Source organism: Pterocles gutturalis, unplaced genomic scaffold, assembly GCF_000699245.1.
Source record: "Pterocles gutturalis isolate BGI_N339 unplaced genomic scaffold, ASM69924v1 scaffold39758, whole genome shotgun sequence".
Classification (NCBI taxonomy): Eukaryota; Metazoa; Chordata; class Aves; order Pterocliformes; family Pteroclidae; genus Pterocles; species Pterocles gutturalis.
The window spans coordinates 40,086-59,699 of NW_010127196.1; the positions used below are offsets into that span (position 1 = coordinate 40,086).

Here is a 19,614-nt window from a genome sequence, read left to right on the forward strand (position 1 = left end):
CCTGTTTTTTTTTTATCTCTCATGACTGCTTAGTTGAACTTGTCCCATTGACATCTGTTTTCCTAGATACAAAAGTATGAAAAATAGTACCAATACTTTAAAAACAAAACAAAACCAAAAACCCACAAAAATTCCAAGCAAACAAACAAAAAAAACCCCAACAAAAACAACACTTCTCTTCCAACTTCAACCATTCTACTCTCTGACCATTTCTATGGTAGCTCAGCAACCTTGACATAGCAGAATGTGGTACACAGCGATGTTAAGGTTTTGCTTTGTTCTTTAGAAGATGCACATCCACTTGAGGACTTTCTGTGTTTGAAGAACGCAGCTGTACTAAAACCTGAACTAAAGTTGTGCTTGGGAAAACCTGAGCTTGCACCTGGTGGTAGTTTGGGGTAAGACTGGGGTCTGACATTTCCATGAGGAGAGAGCAGTGTGTCTGCCCTTGATGCCCTCACGAGGATGAATATACTTGAGCCTTGATGATATTTACTGCAAAAGAAAAAGGGCTGCTTCCTTGGAGGAAAGAGTTGGTATCAGACAGGGTCAGCAAGAGCCGGGAGGTACTCAAAGAAGCAAGTGGTCATTCAAAGTCTCAGAACAACTCAGGACTTGTTAGGCTTCAATTCTCCGAAGGAGCCAGCCTGTGTCTGAAGCTGCCAATAGGGGCTTTAGTGCCTTCCTTAGACTTACCAGTATTGCTGAACTGGCCGGACAGATCAGATGTCTGAGGCAGAATATCTTAATGTGCCATCAGCTAGGTGTGTTTTTTGAGCAAGTGCCTTCAACTGTATAGTGGTGGAAGTAACTTGTCTAACATGTTCTGGGGATAGGGCCCTGAATGTATGTTGTAGCAAGGCTTATGCTGATTGCCTGCCTTCTGTGACTTGGTACAAAGGTGATGGGATTAACTTTGCTAATGGAAGTATATGTTCTGAAAACAAAGCACTGAACAATGTGTGCGTGTTTCAGTTGCTGTAGAAGCTGATGGGTTCTACTTTGCTTCTGTAACACTTGTGCTGCCACTGTGTTTTCCATACATTTCTCAGGTATCGCTACAATACAAATATATTTCTAAAGATGTAATTTGATGTCTTAGAATGATCTATTCAGCATTTCTGACACTTTTTTAAGTTACAAAATTTGTGATTCCAGAGAATGTCAAGTTGTTTTGTCTTTTTCTGGGGGGAGATGGGGAGTAATGTAATGCCATACAAAATTTTCAGACATAACTGTGAGGCTGGACAATAGATGCTGGAATTGTTCCCCTGTCCGTAGATGCCTATGGTGCAGGTGTCTAGACTTGGTGTGCAGCTGAATGCAGAGAAATGCTGCTTCTGGTTATGGTCATGTTGATGACTGCCTGATGTCTGACTTTTCTGCTGTCTGCAGTGCAGGAGGAGGGACAGTACTCTGCCATGTACTGGTTGCCAAGATTTCTGAATGGTAACTGGTGGGGTTTTTTTACAAAATATATTTTTTTGAGTGGTATAGAAAAAATAACAACAAATGCTTATTAACGGGTCAACCCACACAATTATGGTCAGATTTAGGGCTGGGAGAATGACAAAGCCCAGAGCTATAACTGTAGTAGGGCTGGAAATGGGGCCACCGTAACAGGGCTGGAGGAAGATTTAGGCTGCAAATGTTTTCTCCTCTGTGAACTTTGTCACTAGGGTCCTATCTGAGTGTCTTCACCTCAGAGTGAGCCAAGGGTTAGGATTAGAATTAGGATTAGGATTGGGGGAGGGACAAAGGCTAGGGCTGCGGATGCAGTGGGGCTGCCAGAGGAGGGTGTGTACTGCAAGTTCTCCCCCCTGCAGACTCTTTAACCTGAGACATGGCTGGGGACATGAGGACCAGGGCAGTCAAGTCCTTTGGTTAGAGTCGGCAGGGCAAGAAAGGGTGGGACTGCAATTGTAAGGGACTTCCAGGGGAAGGCAGGTTAAGAAGTGTTCTCTCCCCTGCAGGCTCTTTTTCCTGGGCCATGGCCGAGGGCCTTGCAGCAGGTCCCTGGTACAAAAGGGTTAGGGTTTTTGTTTGCCCTGTATTGCAATAGAAATGTACCGGAGCTGATAAAACTTTACATATCAAGACAGATGCTCTACATGAGTCAAAACTGGCAGAGAAAAATTAGTTTGTTTGTATTGACCTATGTAGGAGAAGGTGTATTCAGTGGCTTTTTCGAGAAGCAGGAATTGATCGAAGGTGACCATTGAGACCCTCTGCATAAACAGTGTGGCTTTTCAGCCAGGTTGGTGGCCAAGCAAGCTTAAGCCACTCAGTATTTTGGCATCTGGACTGTTGTTCTAGATGAGGTAATAATTTAGAAGCATCCAGTCTGCTCTGCAAGAAATCTCCCTTTGGCACGTTCTGCAGTGAACAAGTCTTGGGGGTTTTGGTGCCAGACTGTTTAGAGATGTTTCCAACGGGAGGTAAACATTTTAATAATAGAGGCCTTTCTTCCTCAGGCTTTTCCATCTTGCCCCATCCCATTTCCTCCCTCGTCAGCCTCCAAACAGTGATCTAAAGTGTTGTTTATTCCCTGCTCTTTTCCTTACTCTCATTTTATCCTTCTCCCATATTTCACAGGGAAGTCTGTACAAGCCATTCTGAAGATTTACTTAGAATGGGCTTTGGCATTTGAGATTTCCATTAAGGCGTCTTTATTTTACTTTCTATTACTGACTATGGCTTTTGATCTGCACCTGCAATATTGGTTATGGTACCTAATGTATTTGATATATCCTTTTTTTCCTGAGACAAAATAAGCAGATTGAAAGTTGAAATGACAACAGAGCTAGAGTATTTGGAAAGAAGTGCTCTGACAAAATAAAATAATATTAAGTTGCCTGTTGCAGCAGGTTAAATGGAAAATATCATTTATAGGATTGCTGCTTTGCAAGTCTGAAAGGCTTGTGCCTTTTCGGGGAAAAATAAGTAATGCTTGTTTGTCATCTGTGAAATAAAGTTATGATAATAGGAAGTGAGATGTGGTTTTTTTCTTGCCATTCTGTGCAACGGGGGTGGGAAGTAAAATGCATGTAAAAGTATATTATTCTTTCATCACTTGTTTTTAGGACGTAATAGTGTTAGATTCTACTTTAAGCAGAAGGCAGGAATAGTACAGCAATCTGTATGACCTTGGGTTAGAGTTTTTCACTGCAAGATCAAGAAAATACCTCTGACTCCCAAAAATGTTATTCACATCGGGCTTGTTGACACTTCTGATTATGGTGGTGTTGGAGATGTGGGGACTGCAAGTGTGTAATAGCACAAATACAGTTTAAGACAGGTTCGACAGTAGCTTTATTAACTATAATTATAAAGAATATTTAGAATAGCATCTCCCCCTCTGCTCCACTGTTCTCTCCAAGTGATTGCAGAGACCCAACCTATACACTGTTTCAGGGGAAAAAAAGGAAGAGGTGAGGAAAACAATAATTTAAGTGTTAACAAAGCTGGGTATCCATCCCTGGGAGGATTGGACTCCTTAATGAGCTTGCTAACTGCCACAGTCCTAAGAAGAAATCAAACGTTAAATAATGTGGCAATATGGAGAGATGGCTCTTCCCGGAGCCTGTAGGAGTGGCACACCCAGTATTATCTTAGCTCGGAAGGGGGGAGTTGGAAACAATCACAGGCTATTAGTTTCTAGTTGAAAGGAATGTTCTTTTAGTTAGGATAAACATCTTAGCCAGACCTCTAAAATCTTAAATATTAAGATTTTTACCACCATAATAAGCTGCTAGAAGAGTTCATTCTTAAATGGAGACAGTGTCAGCGCAGGGTGAGATTCCTCTCTTCCATGGTGGGTATTCTAATTTTTAGAGAGATTTACATTATCATAGGTGTCTTTGTTTCTCTTCAAAGATCTTGAATTTGAAGTGAGTGTCTTGATCTGATGATTTTCTTCCCAATGGATGGGACTGGCTGAATTTTATTCCTTTGAATGAAAGGCGTAACTTTTTTTTTCTTGGGGGAAGGGTGGTAAGGAAACAGTGTTTGTTGCAACAGAATTTTATAATTAAAATTCCCTACTTCAGAGGCTTGATAGTTTTTTGGAATATTCTAACAATGAGCCATGTCAACACTTCTCATAGTGTGTTCATGGGTGGTGGGAAACTTTGTAGGGGGCGGTTGCTAATCTTTGGACACCGAACAGTGTTCACCTGTGGTATCACTGGACTAATTATGTTTTCAGGATGAGGTGGGGTTTTTTTGACTCCTTTTTTATTTGTCTTCTCACTTTTATGGAGACCTCTGTTCTCCACAGCATGTGCAAGGATGGCATTTAATTTCAAGTACAGATGCAGAAAAATAGATAGGCCACCCATAAAGTGAATGCCCTTTCTTACTTTCTTGCACTGCAGAAACTGCTGGACTGTTCTTCCCAAGCTATGGTGATACCCAGATACCTTCTGGGTTTCTGCTCTTAGGCAGAAACCTGCCATGACCTGCCTATAGGCAATGGAGGCAGATTGATGCAACAAAATTCAGCCACAGCCTGTGACAACTGGTGTGATCTAGGTACATTTAGGTATAAAAGAAATATTGTGGTTGTGCTGTGGACATTTTTTCTTCTAGTTTTCCTTCATTTCAATGATGGATCTTTGGGTACACCCTTGTGTTTTCAGGAGGGGAGAAAGGGGAACATCTTCCTTTCCAGACATACTGAAATTCTTATGTGCTGGGGACAAGTGTTTGATAATTGAGATTTTGTGACTTACCACTCATAAATACTCCTTTCTCGTAACAGGTTGCTGAATGCAATAAAGCCGGGATTGGTAAAAAAGATCAATAGACTACCGACTCCCATTGCAGGTTTGGTGAGTATATCAAATTGAGAAAAATCTTTCAGTGCTGGTTTTTGCACCTTGATTTAGTGACTGCGTGACTCAGATAGCAATTATTTTTGTAAATTAAACCCTTCTAACCTACTGAACTCAGATAGTTCCTCTGAAATCTGAGCTCTCCATGTAGCCACCTTAAGACCTTCCAGCCTTTTATTTGGAAGTGGGAAGTATTCAAGAGGCATAGTATATTTTTAAAAGAATAATATCTTCTTGGTTATATGTCATCTTCCAGTCGTGGTGCTAGCTTTAGAAAGACTGGAACTATTCGTTAGAAGCCATCACCACAAAAAGATAGCTTTTTGGAAAGAAAGAAAAATGTACTTGTATATTTTGTCTCATTTTCTCTTTCCCAAAAATACCACAGTCTGCAGATAACATGCATTGTGAGACTGTCTGGGGCACTGTTTCATGTTGACTTTAAGGGCAGAATAAAAGTTGGCCATAATCTGTTGTGAGGAAGACCACAGAGGACGTGCTCACAGCCTGTGGGCTCTCAAGAGCGTTGGGTGCTCAAGAGGTTACCTCAAGGGGTGGCACAGCCCTGTGCCTGTTGTCGGGGAAGAAAGTGGGGGTATGAATGAGTGTTGGGTCTAACAGGGTTAGCCACATAGAAATATAGCTGTTCTGATTTTACCGTGAGATGTGTCTGGGGGTGAAAGGGCCCCTGAGCATGTAGAAGGGGGCCATCCTCAATTCAGACTGGTGATACACTTACATAGTTTATTTTCTGGCACTGTTCACATTTTAGTTTTGTTGTGCATGATTCAGAACGTATTATTTGTTGATAGTTGAGCTTAACATTCTTTTATATAAGCCTCATTAAGAAGTTTCAGTGTGTTAGAAACCATGTTACATTCCTTTTAAACTGGTTCTATAATGTAATTACATAGCCTTTGAGGCCAGGTCCTTCAGCCTGCATATTTCTGTGTGAATACTGCCTAGTTTAAGGATTTAATTTATGATCTCCACCACCCTTTCTCTAATGTTTCCTTCTGTGCCTTTCTTTTGGCTCGAAAACCCGCCTAGTTTTATTCCTACACAGTCCTATTTGAAAGGAATATTTGATACAAACAGCTGCAAAAGATACCAGTAGTGCAATTTTCTTTTCCTTGGCTCCCTTTCAGGAAAGACTAAATTTTTGTTATGACTGTTTTAAGAGGATGATATTGAATTACGTTGGGTTTTTTTCTTATTCATATGTAAAATCCCAAAGGTAAGGTGGTTGTAGTAAGAGGGACATAGAAAAACTTAGTATGTGTGTGTTTTTTTCTCATTCCTTGAGAATTTTCCTTATTCTCTTGCAAGATGTATATCTTCAAAGCATTACCAAAGCTGTTTTCAGGCTAATAATGATAACAGCAGATCTTTGTGTTGGAATGTGACATTTTAAACTCCCTACCTGTGTCCTTTACTTGCCTTTACTAATTATTTTTCTAAATATTTTTCCTAATAAATTAGTAGGCTATTAAAAAAGTTCAGTGGTGCTTCTGTCTTCTTGAACATTATCAATGGGTGTTTTGCTGTGTTGTAAATACATTGCTCCCAATAAAGCAAGCCATCCAAACGTTCTCTTGCTTTTGAATGTGTTTAGATCCGTACCTGCTGGCTTTTGTTGACACATTTACTTACAGTGGCTGTTTTAAGGATTGTGTGTGAATTTAAATGAGCAAGTGTTCTAGTCTGTTACCCATATTTATGAAGTACAGACATCAGGACTGTGTTTGACCGCAGGGTATATCTCTTTCTTTTCTCTTACCTGTACCTTGTCTGTGTGTCTGAAAAAAAATTAAAATATTGACACTGTAGTCAAGAAGCAGCTATACCTCCTGGTTAGTTGACCACATATGAGGGACATTCCTTTATTTATTGCCACTTTTTCTTTATTATCTTAGCTTTGGTTGGTTTAACATAGTGTATAGTTACTTCTTTCCAGTTATTTCACTCCAGTGAGTGTGATTTCCTTCAGTACATGTAGAAATACTGTGAAAGCTTCAGTACCTTTTCTGCCTTGTGTGAGATACATGCTTTTGAACTCCTAGGTACTGCTTCTGCCTAAAAAGTGTAACTTAATAATTCTAACAGAATTAATTAATTAATTTATTCCCAATAGCTGATAGAATAAGTATTTAGTTCACTGGTGGAGACAATAGGTAGGTTTTCTTTTTTACAGAGTTGGAGCTAAAACTTATGAGCAATTGTGAAGTACTCGAAGTGCCTTTTGTTTCATCTTCAGCCTCCAGAGTCACAGTCATGTATTATATAGCTCTACAAAATGTCTTCTTGAGTCTAATTCTTCAGATGGTACTCTATTTTTCTCCTTTGTTATTGTAAGAACAAATGAAGAGGTATGTTTTATTCAAGGAAAGTAACAGTAAACTTGAAGACTGTATCAGAAATATGCCGAGATATTAATCTGGGAGTATTATCAAGTGTAAAAATTTTGCCTATATTTTGTGTTTGAGTGATTTCTCATAGCACTGCTGTGAAGTGTTATGTATAATTGGTCTAATGTTGACAGATTGATTTCTTCAAACTTCTCCTGGTGTTTAAAGCTAGATGAATCTCCAGTTACTCTGAAATTCTGAGCAGTGACTTCCTCATGTGGTTTAAGGGGGAATGGCTTATTTGCAGGCCTTTTGTATACCAGAATGCCAATCATGTAAACAAAATTTGTTGGTTCTAATGTTGTAGTGTTAAAGTAAGAACTCAAGGATCTGTACACCACCATACTAAGCACAGGCCATATAAATACATAAAGATGATCTTTGTCTAGTTGGAAGTGTAAGTCAAGATGTGGATTGTATGCAACATTACATATAGAATTACATATGTTCAGATTGGCAGGCTTGTTTGTAATTTGCTTTGATCTCCAGAAGTGCTGACTGTTTCTGTTATCACACCAGAAATGATACATTGCTTTAATGGAATAAAACATAGGACCAACCGTTTGGTATTGAGGCTTACAGTGAATATTAAATTTGATGAAATGTGTTCTCATTCCTGTTCGTTAATCCAGAGAGCTAATGCTCCCACCAAAACCCAAATTGACAAAACATCCAAAGAATTTATTAAACCTAGGTAGGAATAACAGGCTTTGCTGAAAGAGTCATGTTGCCAGAAGAGATTTTCTCGTATGAGAAACTGATACTGAACATCTTTGGTTTAAGACTGTCAGCTTTCCAGAAGCACCATTTAATGTATTTAATTGTGCAAGGCTGGAAAAGTATTTTGACTGAGTTATTAGCTAAAAGAGCACCTGAAGCTGCAGAAGTCTTACAAAGATGGATTATTAGCGTACAATGAATATAATTAATATAGAAGTGATTTTTTAAAAAACAACATTTTTTTTTCAGTGAGTTGCTGTTGGTTTCTTTCATGTTGTATGATGATCATAGAGGGCACAACTAATTTTTAAGGTTTCTACTAATTGCAATGTTGTACAACTATGTCATATTATATATTTAATACTATAGAAATAAAAACTTTCCAGCATCATCGTAGATAAGCTTTGCTCTATAATGCTAACTGCTGTAGGCTGACTATCTTTTTCCCTTAAAAAAATTCTAGTTTTTGCTTCCTGTCCCTGAATAATGTCACTCTGTGAGAAAAGAAAAGGTTTCTGCCTTATCTTTTGTTTGACAGGGTTTAGGAAAGTTTATAGCATTACTTCAGTTCCTTGAACAATCCCCACAGGACCTCCGACACTTACTTCAGAGGCTGTGTGAAAGGGTCTCACATATAATAGTAGGAAGTAGTCAAGACAAAGTTGGAGGGCTGAACTTTAGCTTGTATCTTGGCTCATGTTTCGGCACTACTGAATAAAAATCTGTTTACTGTGGCATCCAGTTTTCAGCTTGTGTACGGTCCTCATCTTTGTGACATTTGTGTGATTTAGCAATAGAAAAAATAGCTCTGCAGAAGTCACCTGGTTGCATGGTTGTTGCACCAAGATGAGCAGAACTGTAATGTGCTGTTTAAAAAATCTTGTTCCTTTGAAAACAAGGTATTTTTTTTTCTGTGATTATTTTCCTAGGAAGTTTGTCTTGGCAAAGTGTTCTCTGCGAACTTGCTATGAACCTTATTAAGAATAGCTACTTGTCTGCTGGTGCTGGTAGTTTGCTCTTACGCTGTACTGTTGCATAAATTCAAGTATTTTTTAATGTCATGTGATGTCTCAAAGAAATTTCAGCATTGTATTAGCTTTCAGGAGTTTGTGCTTCTAATTAGTTTCAGCAAATGAGATATTTTTTCTTCATGAAGATATGAACCTGAAAATAAAATTACAAGACCCAAATATACTGTAGTGTGTTTCACAGAATTAAAAATAATTAGAGCAGATAGAGAAATACTTGGAACTTTAACTGATATGCATTATTTTTATACTCATACTTCAGTGTTACTATATTTTTATTTTTCTTAAAATTTGTCTTCTCATTCTTCCTTTTAATTTCTCGCTTTGCCTTTAATTCTTTGTAGTGCTTTCTGGAAAGATCCTGCTCCTATTGTAATATCTAGATTCATAATACATGATAATTTCTGTTTCCTTGTTTTGTACTGCTTCTTGCTGCTGGACAATTCATTTGCCAGCACAATTGTATCCATAAAAAAGTCTTGCTGTGTAAGTTGTGGTGCATCTGAAGTAAACAGAAGCAAAACTTCCTAACTGTCTAAAAACAGTAAGTTCCTGGCACACACATCCCAAAAGCATTTCTGTGAATGCTGATGGAAAGCAAAGTGTCAACATTGTAGCAAAATGCAGTGCAAACCATTCTACTGCGGTTTCTGTGGGTCTTCCTTGCTAAATGGTAATTGGATTCTCTACGCCATCTGTGCCTGCCTTCGGTTCTGATATCTGCATATTTGACTAAAACAATACTTAGGGTCCAGCCAGTGGTTCAGAGCAGCACTGTGTACTTTGGCCCATCACATACTGTCATATGTATTGAATCCCTTCACTGAAACTGTAGTATCCTTTAAAAAAAATTGAGTTTGTATTGTGTCCTTGTATGTACATGATTTTTTTTTTTAACAATCACTACCCGCCTACCCCCCAGCTTTCTAGACTGCTGTTGGATTAATTTTTCATTTAGATTTTCCTGCCTGTTTGTTTTTGTGTCATCCAAGACAGACAGAGCTACCTTATAAAATTCCTGTTTAATGAATTTAGCCATATGCTGCACTCACAGACATTTCTAAGTTTCACGAAAAATACAAAAGGAAACTAACAGGTGTTTCTTAACAAGTCTGTTTGTAAACAGGGTCTGTGTGGAACAATCTACAGTGATACTGTAGTTAATTCATCACAGAAGAGGAAAACAGCCATCAGTTCAAATTTGTCAGGAAGCACAGAGGAAGCAGCATTGATGGGGAAAAAAGGAGATTCAAACCAATAAAAACTAAAGCTTTAAATTGAAATTAATCCAGGGTTTTTTTTGGACTGGATTGAAGGTTCTTATTGCTTCCAATTAACCATGCAAGCATTGCTCTCCTCTCATTTAGAGAAAACCTAGTGAGTCAAATGCAAAACACAATGTTGGCATCTCATTTAGTATTTTATTGGTTGAAATGGATGTCATTGCTATGGTGTCGCATTTGGGTACACAACTCTCTTACTTCTGATGCTGGAAACTAATCACTAATCTGACAGTAGCATATCTGCTGGACATATATTCCACTGTTGCACATGGGTTCAGCCAGTGTTGCCCAGGCTTCCAAGTTTCAACTTTAACCTGATGTATGGATGTAATAGAGGCTGAAATAACAGGAAATTAATAAAACACATGAACCATCAAAAAAAACAACAAACAAAAACAACAGGGGAGGTAAATGACCTCACCTTGTTTCTTTGCTTTTGATGGTCTGAGCTGCGTTTAGCTATAAAACACGCCCTCAGAGAAGTGTAAGTTCAGCCAGCTCCTAGTAGTCTTCATGTTCATCATTCCAGTCTGGCTCATGAGCTGTCCTTAACACCCATCAGCAGTCCATTCTGTCCTCAGCTACCAGCTGGAGCATTGCATTTATGATGGCTGGAGGCAAAACTTGAAGTGAGTGACACCTTGTTTGCTTCTGAATTGGCCATTATTGATCCTCACAGGTTTCCATGTGCTAGCCTGCACCACTGGCCCCAGCCAGCACTCAGCCAGGGCTTCTGCAGCCCAACCTCACTGCTGGCCTTGATGTCCCTTGTTCTTCTGGATGCTTCCTGGGCTGCAGTGCTTACAGTGTACTCAGTAAGCTAACCTGTTTGGTGGCTGGGACCACTACTTGTCACGCTAAGGATACCGTCCCTTTCTACCCATGTCCAGGAATTTGTCCCTTGTTACAAGCTAAGTCTCTCATTTAGCTCTGAGAGCCCTGAAGAGTTTCCTTGTTGGGTCAGGATGGCACCAGCCAAGATGGGTAAAATTTTGTAGGACACATGTGAAGGACAGCTGTGAACCACAGCTGCTGTGGACAGATGCAAACTTTGTCATGTTGTTGAGGCCCATTCCCAAACTCAACTGGTTAGGATTCAAAGGTGCAGCTGTTTCACAGTCAGCTTAAGCCATGCCCTGGACATGCTGAGCTCTGCCGCTGAGAATATCATGACTTGGTTTGGCCAAATGCTAATAATAACGTGTAAGCTCTTCATGGCAAGGATCATCTGCTAGTCTGTTTTTGTCTAACACCTCACCCCATGGGTCCTGCTCTGTGGCCAGGACTCCTAGACAGTATGTTAATACAAAGAATAAATAACACTTACAAAAATATCACAGACATTCCAGTGTCATTCACAGTCTGTTTTTAGACTGTTCTCCCATCTTGAGTCTTCAACCATGGCTTTAATCAATAGATTTATAGTTAGCTTTATTCATACAAATAATTTAAAATGTTAGTATGCAAGTTCAGAGGTAAGAAGAGCTTTTCTGTATTAAAACTAAGAGCGAATGGTCACTGCAGAGGATGTCCTTTTTGAATTTTTTTTGTTTTGTTTTACATAGAGACCATTTTATGGCCCAGCCTTGAGAAGGGAAAGCCAACTACCACACTTTAGAAAAAAGTGCTTGATTAAAAGCAAAGACTCTACCTGTTTTGGGGCTGTCAAGTTACTTCACAAAGATGTTATTTATAAAAGTATATAGATAAAGGCTTAGTGTAATGATAGTTTACCTTATTTTTTTTTTTTTTGACATAGGAGGTTTAATAAAGTGAAAGATTCCAGGGACAACATTTGAAAATGTCAAAAAGAAAAACATTGCTGCTGCTGAAGCCCTAGTGCTAGGCAGCTGAAATGTGAACTTGCCCTTCTCATGGCATTAGCCTTTACTATAAATGACAGTCTTTCCTCAGGTTGGGAGGGCAGCTGGCTTCCAGGAGGAGCTCATTTTATACCCATGGAAAATGCCAGTTGCCCACTGGATTAATTTTTAGATTTGTTTTCACATCCTAAATTGTCCTTCTTACAAGTTCAGCCATGACTTACATTATCTTGGTTTACTGACTCTGGTTGAATGAGTATTTCAGAAATGGCAAGGTTTTGAAGAACAATCTCTAAGTATCTGTAAGGATCAGGAAAAAATGATAATTTAACAAACAAAATGTCATTCACTATGTAGCTTAGGGCTGCACTAAATGAAGTGAAGAATCCAGTGCCTTCTTCAAGCTGTTGTCTTAGAAACGAAAGGCCTTCTGAGCAGAATAGCTTAAACTCTTCAGGACAAATCCCACTGTTGAAATTTCTGACTTCTTTTAATAGTTGGGCAAATGCTGCATGCTCTGGAGTTGAGTACCATCTTCAGGAGTTTTCCATGGAGGGGTTGGGTTCCCCGACTCTGCAAATGTGTCACCCGTGTCCTGTGATGAATGTGGCACTGTTAGAATTTTATCCAGGCACCTGCAGTCTTTGGGTGACTTCTGTTGCAAAATCAATTAGTTTACCAAGGAGGATCTAGAAAGAAGCCCTGAGCTGGTTTGCGGCACATGAGCATGCATGGTGACCTACGAATATCCATGTCTCGAGGCTGAAAGAAATATCAGCTGTATTTTCAGCTTTTGTCCTTAGCAAGAAAAACTAGACCTGAGGCTACGGTTGCTTTCAGCTGTTCTAAATCTGGTTTTCCTGCACCCTCTACCATGCCAGCACTGGCATTCGTGTGGCTATTAGCTGGAGTGGGCAACTGATCCAACCAAAAAATACCTTTCATCTTACAGCATGCAACCGCATGAGCAGGCATGCAGGCAGGACGGAAGGAACAGGCTGACAGTGTTGAAGGAAGGAGGTATGATTTGATCAGTTTAAAGTAGTTGTGAAGCTGCAGCTAGGGAGTTTAAACTTAAATGCAGTCCTTAAGTTATTGGCCAAAATTGAAGGACACAGGGACCTGGGAAAGTCTGATCCTGAAATCCCCGGTTTAAAAGGTTGTCTGTATTTAGAACTATACTTAGTAGTACTCTCACTTCGTAATTCTGGAAAGCCTCTCACAGGTTGGGGTCTGGAGGTCTGCGCTATAAATACCATCTCTGATCCTCAACTGTCTTTTTCAGTGACATGTAGCCTCTGCTGCAGGGAACAGCTAGGTGCCAGCATTTATTTGAGAGAGAGAGAGCCAAATTCAGTGTACATAGGATTGACCAGAGTAAGGATATTTGCAGTATTTGCTGTTATCTTGCATTCTCACAGCATCCAAGAGGCGAGTGCTGCTGCCCATGAAATCCACATGATACGATCTGCAGAGTGTTGATAACTGGATAACGGTAGCACTGGAGACGTGAAATAGCTCTTAACAGGAGCAAAAGTTTCCACAGTGTGGTCAGACTGACAGATCTGCTACCTCAAAATGGGCTAGGGAGACTCAAGCTTCCTATTACCTTCTCTTGTGAAAAGGGAGCAAGCATGAGTTAGCAACGGTCTGTTGTGACCCCGGCCCTTAAGCTGAAGATGGTGGAAGGAGAATGCTGTCTCTAATCCTTCCTGGCTGTGAGTCAACTCAGTGAATTCTGCTGCAGTTTATGTCTGCTAGCAACTGTTTGTACTGTTTCTACACTGAAAACCTTTCCGGGTGCTGTAAGTGGATTTCTGTCAGATGATGGGCATGTCACTAGCAGGAGCATACGTGCTGAATGCAGATGATGGAACGTATCTCAGTCCTAAGATCACATTGTGGTTGTTTCTCTGGGATAAAAGCAAACAAGCAAAAAGGAAAACTAGTGGAAAACTAGTGCTTTAAAGATATGTGCACAGTGACTTTTTTGGTTTAAGAGCCCAGTAAAATTTTCAGTCCAGTGCTGCGGTCAAGAGTTCATAGAGGCTGAAATATCTGACACTGAAGTCTCCTTGCCTACTGCATTCCTCAGTGCTCCTGGATTAAAGCCACTCGCTTCCTGCTTGGCGTGATACTTTCCAATTGTAATGTGCTTCCTCTTAAATGTCCAGAGGTCTAATGATACTATTGTAAACCTGTTAAAATTAATGCTGCAGAGGAAGCAGCTTAGTTAATTGCTGGTGCAAAAATACGGTGGTAGGCTGAACTATCTGACTAAGGGAGATCAAAGGCCTTTAACTATTAACCTTTTAAAAGATGAATAGCCTTGTGATACTATGTGGAAATTGTCCCACAGTTTAGCAGAAGAATTACAGATTCGTTTCTGGACAAGCAGTATAACTAATGGTCTAGAAAATTAACATTGCAGTACAGAGGCAATCCTTAGTCACTTGAAGTAGTGTCCTTCTGTTAAAGTCCTTTCTGTTGCCACTTCTTTGATTGCTTCTGCTTCCTCATCTTCATGCGGGAAGCACTGTTACTTAGATGGAGAATGTCTGTTTCTGTTTGGGGCAGTAGTGTGCACTGATTTATTACTGTGAAACATGTGAAAGGGAGTTCCCTTTTCAGACTGGTCAAGAGAGAGTATTGAACTTGCTAAATGTGTGCATGCATCCAAGTGGGTACTGAGTTCAACTCTGCTTTTTTCAGTCCGTTCTTTACGCTCCTTCATCACCTCGGCTTTTCTCTTTGAATTCTACTAGTTCTCATGCATGATTTAGAATCAAGTTTGTGTTTCCTTGTAAGGCTCATGGTAAACATTACCCTTTTTCCTCCTTCCCCTTTCTTTTCCTTTTTAGTGGCAACGTTGGTATTATTTGCTCTACTTTTACTGCAACAGTTAGAGACATATTACTTGTCTTGGCGTTTGCAAAGTTGTATTGGTATTCTGGGAGGCAGGTTGGATTGAGTGCCAGGTGGGAGTCTCATCCTCACACCTGTTGGGAGGCAACAAACTTCAAGCCTTAACCTGATAGTGTGGGCTGCTGGTGCTCTGCTTGCCTCTTGCCTTTTATAACTGTTGGGTTGGTTGGGTGCTGGGGAGCTTGGCTGCACAGACAACAAATCCCAGGGGTGTTACCAAGCGTTCCGTCTCTTAACAAAAGCTGCCTCGTCGCTGTTGTCCTTTGACTACCCTTTCTAGTTTGGTTGGAATGAGGCTTGCTGTTTTTTCCAAAACCAATCCTAATTTTACCACTCCTGCCTAGCAACAGCATTAGGGGTCTTAGAACTAATGCCTGGTGTTGGCTGAGTGCATGAGTTGCCAGTAGGTCTTTGCATCCTCACCTTCCATTCAATAATGTGACCAATAATGCGGTCACAGAGGTTCCTACGAAGCTGCATTGGGAACACCTTCAGGGAGAAGCTGCAGGCCCGACTGCCCAGTGATGGGCACGAGGAGATGGAGCCCAGTAGTCACAACTGTAAAAGCTCAAGTGTTGGTGGGGTGTATACTTAACCGTGCAGGCAGCAGCGAGTCTTTGGCTGACTACAGGGGGGACCCAAGGTCATTTTGTCAACGAGGGAGGGCTGAACTGCGAAGCAGCTCTGTTTCCTTGGCCAGCAGTGCGTGGATCAGGAATGCTGGTTGGTGGTGTTCCAGTCCTTCCTACCTCCTATCTCCTTCTGCTCTGCAGCCTGGGGCAGTGAGTAGGACCATGCTATAAATGTCTCTTGAGCCTGGTTTTCAGACCAAAGCTGACAGACCTGCTAGATAAGAAGTCTGACGCTTATGTATTAATTTCTGGAGTTACAGGGATCAGCCATGAAGTATTACCACCACTATACAGTATGTCCTCTGTTATTTAAAAGGGAGGATGGCGAATAGGTTCAGTTATTTGAGGCTTCAAGTAATCCAGGGCAATTTTCAGTGTAATTAATACATGTCAGGAATTTGACCCTTGTTGGGATAACAAGAAGCTCTGGATAACTGAGGTGATACTGTAAACAAGTCATGAAAATTGTGCCAGAAAACTGTCTGCACAGGTCAGTAGCACAAACTAATAAAATCTCTCAACTTCTGATCTAGAAAAATAATTTATACAGCTTTTACTTGACATATGCAGAAGTAGAAAAAAACCCTTCCTTTTTGTACAATTCTTGGATGTTTTCTTTCACTGAATTTCTCCTGTTAGCCCTAGAGAGGTCAGACAGTAGTTGCTTCTTAAACCATAAAAACTGCTTGAAAAGCACAACTCGAAATGTCCTGAGAGTGCCACGTGCATCAGACACAGACACACTGCTTTACTGTACTGTTTATTTTCAAAGAAAATAAAATCAAATTTTAAAAAGCCAAACAAAGATACTCTTACAGGCTTGATACAATTGGAAACAATGTATATTCTAACATTTCATAAACCAAATTATGAACAAATACAGGAATTGCTTCAATCATTGGCAAAACTACATGCAAACCAGCAAATCAAATGGAATGGTCCCCAGAGAGCGCTGTCAGAGCTTTTATAGAAGCCTATAAAGAGGTAAAGAGAAGTAAATAAATAAGTGGTGTGCACCAAAAGAACACATACAATTAATTACTGAAGTCAGTGTTTAGTAACAGACTTTTGTAAAAAAGAAACATGACATAAAATTTGTCATAGGAGCCTGGGTTTTGTTTTGTTCCGGTTTTGGTTTTTTTTGAGAAGCAGAGCCAGGCTAGCTTGATCTTTCTTCTTAGTGTGCATGTCTGTATATTATTTTTGCAGTGCTGAATAGTCAGTGGACTAGCATTTTAGACAAGGAAGAAGCAAGATAATTGCATCCTCTTGGAAACGTGTTGCAGTCAAACAAAAATTTGAGTAAGCAAGGTATTAACAGAATTATATTAGAAAGGATGATACTTTATCTTCAGCAATATCACACTAGTTCTTACTTGTTCTTTCATTCTTGTCTAAAACAACTAAAGGAGCAGAAGTCAATCCAATATTATGATTAGTTTGAAGGGAGCTTAGGAGCTGTATCTTTGGACATGCCTGCCCTAAATTTTATTTGAATGATAAAATCAGCAATGATCAAAATCTGTTTTCCTGCAAAGTAAGTATCAAGCTGACCAGTCTCTGCCTTCAGAAGTCTGTAATTAAGAAACAACACATAGATGCAGTTCGGAAGGAAACAGAGAAACAAGGTATTTGTCAGCACAGTGTTACCAGCAAACCTGGGATCTAACTGCAGTTGGCTTTTTGTGGGCATAACTGTAGTGCAGAGTTCTGGGAAGCATAGTGGAGTAGTTCTAGTGAAATTTAGAGGAGGCTACTCGTAAGCATGAGAACTGTGCATGGGAAAATGCAAAATCCCAGATCTCCCTAGAGTCAGCACCCACAGTATTAGACTAAGTTGGCTATTTCCCAGGGGTGTTTGAGACCTTAAATGCTCTTTAGTCCTTGCCCTCTGGTTGATCAGAGATTAATCACTTGCTTTTTTAAATACTATTACCCAATCTCTTGAGCCACCCAATCCTGATTAAAATTTACTTTCTAAAATATGATCTTAGAGAACTGAAACTCCCTGGATTCCAGACTTTTGCATACTTTTTGAAGAACTGTGAGTTCTTGGTGTTCTCGTACTTGCACCAAAAATTCTTGCAAATAGTTTATCTTCCTGAGAGTAGTTCACCTTGCTTATTCTATTTTGTTTGTCTGAAATTTGATCAGCAATATTAGAAATCCAGCACTTAAACCTGCGTACAAGCTATTATGTAAGCAATTTGCAGACCAAGAACTTCAAAGGTTGTGGTTGGTATCATCACAGATTCCAGTATGATTTATTCTCTTTGTATAACAGTGTATAATATTTTTGTCCTTTATAACTTTACAATAAAAATCCGAGGAGTAAAAGTGCTAGACTGAGGTTAGGAAGTGGATGGGAAGTAAATAAGAAAACAGTCAACTGCGCTATTCAGGATAATGGAAGGTGGAGTTTTGGGATATGCCAGAGAATGGAAAACTCTGGATAACCTCTGTGTTGTGGGTGTGGGCAACTCACTGAACAGCTTGCTTGGTCTTGGCAGCAGCATCTATCACCCTGGCTCAGCACAGCCACAGGATGGCTCTTGGCAGGAGAGCTGCTTGACACCAGTGCCTTTCCCATTTTGGGGCCAAGTGGCCCAAAGGCATAAGATCAGCTTAGAAATGCAGCCATTGCATGTTTGGGGATTTCCAGTAGCTAAAAAGCCCCAGAAAGTGGGTGCTACTCACATGCCAGCTGACTGTTCAGGCTCTCTGCAGTCATATGCAGAGCATGGGGCACGCTGAAGCCCCTGTGCAGCTCCAGGCTGTACGGCAGGGGGGCGCACAGGTACAAAGAGCATGTGTACCCAGGGTCTGGGACCTCCCAGGTGGTTGGGCTCCCTGTGGTGCAGTTTGGGCAGTGTTTCGACATCACCTAAGGTGGTTGCATAGCTGTGTAGCCCCTGTATTTGGATGGGGCTACATCTGTTGACCTTGTAAACCCCAGGCAGGTCTTACCAGGCTCTCCCGATTTAAGGGCTGATTAGCTTCAGCACAATGCTGAGCCTCAGCTGGGTCCGCGCATTCAAGCAAGGCAGTACTGCATCTGATGATTATTCCCCAATTGCTAGGAAGGGCAGTGTAGCGGTGCTTGCCAAAGACAGTAAGTCCCGCTGGCCTTGAGCTGATTTTTGGGTAGCCATGTGTAACATTTGCGTTCTCCTGAAATCTGCTTCGGCAGGAGTGGTTTGGAGATGTGAGAGCTGGCTGGGGACTGGGGCTCTGCAGTGCTTTAAATCACCTAAGTTGCTGGCGGCTTCTTGTTGGCTCTGGAGCTAGTACAGATGCTTTCATGGCCCATGAAGCCTGGCCTAATAATTGTGCTGGACTCTGCTGGTTCTGCTGTCTAGATACACCTCTCTCTGATCAACCAGCTGAACTCTGAGTCCCTCTGTTGAGGAAAGGAAAAAATCATATTTGCTTTAAATTTACCCTTTCCCTTTATACATACTCATCAGCTAAGTTTTACCTCAATCTATATAATGTGGCTTTAAATTACAAAGATTTTCAGAAGTAGCAGGTGAGGAATTGGAAGGTTGTTGTTTGAGGGTGCATGAACATCTCTGCTAGCTTTACTTGTGACTTTTCTGAGCAGGAGTCATTGCTTATACCTGGGTAAGCTGAATAATAAGAACAGTTTGGCTGTTTTCCTCTACAAACAAAAGGATCTTAAATCTGCTTAGGACAGAAGGTAGGGTATAAGCTGAATTTTTAGGAATAAGTTATCAGTGATAGCTGATTTGTTTCCTCTTTCTTTTCCCTCTGCCAACAAATATGACCAACTATTTCTGCCATCTCCACTCCTTAGTTCCAGTTCCTAAGACTTGGTGTGATGCATGTATTCAGCTTCCTACCCTTGTTGCTTTGCGCATTCCTAGGGGAGAGAGTATGTTGCCGAAGTATGCCTCAAGTACACCTCTAGTGTGTTGACAGAAACCTGAACAGCAGGAA

The 19,614-nt window shown here is 40.6% G+C and overlaps 1 protein-coding gene across 1 annotated transcript in view; it reads left to right on the forward strand.

Annotated features, from left to right (window-relative positions):
* Positions 1-19,614, forward strand: part of LOC104465950 (LIM and calponin homology domains-containing protein 1-like) — a gene marked incomplete at both ends in the record, with an annotated part of 46,112 nt that overhangs the window by 8,538 nt on the left and 17,960 nt on the right. The window contains one exon of the mRNA XM_010079202.1: positions 4,763-4,832. Within this exon, the coding sequence (XP_010077504.1) occupies positions 4,763-4,832 (70 nt within the window). The remainder of the gene's footprint in view (positions 1-4,762; positions 4,833-19,614) is intronic.